This window comes from Solanum dulcamara, chromosome 8 (assembly GCF_947179165.1).
Source record: "Solanum dulcamara chromosome 8, daSolDulc1.2, whole genome shotgun sequence".
Taxonomy (NCBI): domain Eukaryota; kingdom Viridiplantae; phylum Streptophyta; class Magnoliopsida; order Solanales; family Solanaceae; genus Solanum; species Solanum dulcamara.
The window spans coordinates 36,097,651-36,101,868 of record NC_077244.1 but is presented as its reverse complement, the minus strand read 5'-3'; the positions used below and the strand labels follow the sequence as shown (position 1 = coordinate 36,101,868).

The following is a 4,218-nucleotide window of genomic DNA, read 5'->3' as shown; positions in this document are numbered from 1 at the left end:
TTTTCAATCGGTAGAGGTATTCGATAATTCTGTCCACCAAAATTTTAGTGTTTGTTTGACATGGATAAATTTTTTACTTTTTGCTGAATTTTTATTTCTGAAAACTATTTGGACATAAAAATATTACAATTTTCCAGAATTCGAAAAATTTCAAAAAACTGTTTTGCACGATTTTCACTTCAAATTATCACAAAAATTCAAAAACAAACTTAACAAATACTACTTTCACCCCCCCAAAATTTACAGTTTTTATGTCCAAAGTTTATGTCTTCATGTAGGATGGCGTGATCCATGCCACGCAGTTTGAGTCAATCTCCTTGCAGCCCGTTTGGATGAGCTTAAAAAAGTAACTTTTATGTATGAAATGCTTTTATAACTTTGAAGTGCTGAAAGTTATTTTTATAAATAAGCAGTTGAGTGTTTGGATAAAAATGCTTAAATGAGGAAAATGATGTGAATTTTAGAGTTAAAAGAATAAAAAGGGTAGTTTGAGAATTTAGTTAAAATATAAGGGATATAAAAGTAATTTCCATTGCCAAAGAAAATGACTTTAAGCACTCAGAAAAAAAAAGTAAGGAATCCTAACTTTTCATTTTTGACTGACTTTAAGAACTTTATGGCTTAAAGTTAGCATTAGGCAAACACGTCCAAAAGCTAAAAAGGGGTTTTAAATTGTTTTTAACCAACTTAAACCCATCCAAACGGGCTCTAAGTCTGTGATGCTGTTGAATTGCGTTTTCACTACAAGTGTGTGTGCCATGCGTCTGAATGCAGTTCCCAATAAAGAACCTTAAATAATTGTTGTTTAAAACTAGTCAGGGAAAGTTTTATTTGTACATGATTAGTACATACAACTCCTCTCTTGTAGTGTACCCAAAACAGATTTAGTTTTTGTCTCCCTAAGGCCTAGACAACCTAATTTGGATGATTAGAATAGTCAATTTTTGTTGGTTAATCCTTTCTCCACTAATATTAATGACAATAACTTGGTTTGTGAGAATTATCATCTCTATTGCAGATTCATCAATTAATGGATTTTGATCCGACCAGCCCGTTTGCCACTCCTACGATAGGATAATGATGGTTTATTATACCGACTGAAAAGGTGTCTTACAAAAATCCATTGTTTAAGTTGTACTTACTGAAATTTTATGTTTTCCAGGAAAACAGAAGGTAAAGAATGAGATGTTTAATCAACTTTCCAGTAAGAAAGGAGCTATGAAGTCCAATTAATCCAGGAAGCTGATGCCAAGCATACTAGAGAACCATTAAGTCACAAATTTGGTGAGTGATTGTTATTATTCATTTTTAGTACGAGGGACATACGATAACTTAAATTAGTGAACTGGTTAGCATAAAGTAACTACAATATGTACCTTTTTTATTTAGGGAGGAATTCTTTTCCTATTTGTTCGCATAAGTATTTTAGTCTGTATGTTGTATTTTAGACAGCTCTTAATCAGCTTCTCCATGAACTTTGTAGTCTCTCCCACACAAAATTTACAACATGAGCTTAATATATACTCCCTCCGTTTCAATTTGTTTGTTTTAGTTTAGACAGATTGTCACGCTCTTTGTTTCAGTTTGTTCAATTTTCAGACAAGTAGATATGGTTGAGGCACAAGCGGGTGGTGGAGGCCTCCAATTTGTGTTACATGTGGTTCGAGGACGATGGTTCTCACTTTTTGCCTCTTTCCTCATTATGTCTGGAGCAGGGGCTACTTACCTTTTCGGGACATACTCCCAGGAAATAAAACTCTCTCTTGGATATGATCAGACCACACTTGTTCTCTTGGGTTTCTTCAAGGATTTGGGAGCTAACGTTGGAGTTCTCTCTGGTCTAATAGCCGAGGTAAGTCCAACATGGTTCGTGCTGCTAGTTGGTGCGGCCATGAACTTTACAGGATACTTTATGATATGGTTTTCTGTTATTGGCAAGATTTCCAAGCCAAAAGTTTGGCAAATGTGCATATACATATGCCTTGGAGCAAATTCTCAGAATTTTGCAAATACAGGAGCTCTTGTAACCTCTGTTAGGAACTTCCCGGAGAGTAGAGGTAACATGATAGGTCTTTTAAAAGGATTTACAGGGCTAAGTGGAGCTATAATGACACAACTATATTTGGCTGTCTATGGAAATGATGCTCAATCACTTATCCTCCTTATTGCCTGGCTGCCAGCTGCATTATCACTCGTTTTTGTCTATACCATTCGAGAAATGAAAGTCGTTAGGCAACCAAATCAGCAAACTGTTTTTTTCCACTGCTTGTTAATATCAATTGTCCTGGCATTGTTTCTTATGGTCATGACACTGCTAGAGAAAGCAGTATCGTTTTCTCATGCTGCCTATGTTGTAGCTGCCGCTGTCTCCTGTGCTTTACTTTTCTCCCCTCTTTTAGTTTTCATTAGAGAGGAGTTGGCTATCTGGCGTCAAATGAAACAGATGCCAGTTGATAATGGAGGAGCTGCAAACACAAACGCGGAAAATCCACCAGTAACGGTGGAGGATAATGAGTTGAACCAAATCCCAGAGCCACAAAAAGAAATCAACTCTAAGACGTCGACCTCTTCATCATGTTTTTCAAAAATCTTTTTCGAAAAACCAGCAAGAGGAGAAGATTATACCATCTTACAGGCACTTCTAAGTACTGATATGTTGATTCTGTTCCTGGCTACATTTTGTGGACTTGGATCAAGCCTAACTGCAGTTGATAACATGGGTCAGATAGGTGGATCTTTAGGATATCCAAAAACTACCGTTAAATCCTTCTTGTCACTTCTCAGCATATGGAATTTTTTCGGGAGAATTTTCTCAGGATTTGTCTCTGAAAGCCTGCTAGTCAGGTACAAATTTCCTAGGACCCTTATGATGACATTAGTCCTTCTCCTCTCGTGCATCGGCCTCCTTCTCATCGCCTTCCCATTCCCCAGATCACTATACGTGGCATCTATAATTATCGGCTTCTCATTTGGTGCTCAATTGCCATTACTTTTCACAATCATTTCTGAGCTCTTTGGATTGAAATACTATTCAACATTGTTCAATTGTGGGCAATTGGCTAGCCCTCTTGGCTCATACATTCTGAATGTAAAAGTTACTGGACCACTTTATGATAGAGAGGCACTGAAGGATCTTGGGATAAAAGGTTTGACTAGAGCATCTGTCAAGGAACTGACTTGTATGGGTAGCCAATGTTATCGGCTGGCTTTCATTATTCTGGCTAGTGTCACATTCTTTGGAGCTATGGCCTCACTGATTTTGGTCGCAAGAACTAGACAGTTTTACAAAGGAGATATATACAAGAAGTTTAAGGAGCAAGCAGATGCACCTGATACAGAAATGGCTTCTTCAAACAGTAATAACAAGACAAGTTGAGGGAATAATGTGTTCTGATGAAATATTGTTACTACTCTTTTCTGTATATTATATTATCTTCAAGTTTTACACTTTGGTGGTGCTTTTTAATTTTTTGTGCTCAAACATGACGATTTTTACTTTTGCCCTTACGGTTTATTTAATAAAAATTTGTGGGCCAAAGTACTCTTGTCTATGATCTAATTTTTTTATGCATAAGTTTTTTTTAGAGAGTTTTTATCGTCGTTCGGAATAAATTTTGTAAAAATTATGTTATTCTGTATAAATTCTGTAGTATCTATTCGATTGGCATAAGTTAGAAAACTTTTGCCTCAGCTCGGCCGACATAAGTTCTATAGGAATCAACTTATGCCTCTAAAACTGAACTTTTGTCTCGCTCGACATAAATTTTGTACGAACTAAGTTATGCCTTTTACGGTAAAACTCATGGGTTCTAAATTGAACTTATGCTCTGATCGACACAAAATTTGTAGGAATTAAGAGACATAACCTATTATGCCTTTTAAGACATAACATGTGTATTATATGATACGAAGAGACATGTTTGATGTATCACAGAGTCCGTGGAGGAACTGATAGGAAGAGGGGCGACCGGCCGAAAATAGTACAAGTTAAACACGGACCTAGTTTACAATCGGATAAACATTAAACTAGGAATATACATAGGTCGGTCTGGTTTGATTTTTCATTAAAAAATAATCAAAACAGTTATGTCGATTTTATAAATCAAATCAAACCAATCTAACAACAATTTTTTCGATTAGGAATTGATTATTTTGATATATATGCACCCATAGCAAGAATAACTTCGATTAGGATTATATTTACTTTAGCATCTATTT

The 4,218-nt window shown here is 35.9% G+C and overlaps 1 protein-coding gene across 1 annotated transcript; it reads left to right on the top strand.

The window, feature by feature from the left end:
• The first annotated feature begins 1,609 nt into the window (after positions 1-1,609).
• Positions 1,610-3,481, top strand: LOC129900952 (protein NUCLEAR FUSION DEFECTIVE 4-like). The gene has a single exon (XM_055976042.1). The coding sequence runs from the start codon at positions 1,610-1,612 to the stop codon at positions 3,374-3,376; it is 1,767 nt and encodes a 588-aa protein (XP_055832017.1). The 3' UTR covers positions 3,377-3,481.
• Positions 3,482-4,218: the final 737 nt, after the last annotated feature.

Coding starts and splice junctions, on each gene's coding strand:
- LOC129900952 (XM_055976042.1), top strand. CDS start 1,610: ATGGTTGAGGCACAAGCGGGTGGTGGAGGCCTCCAATTTGTGTTACAT.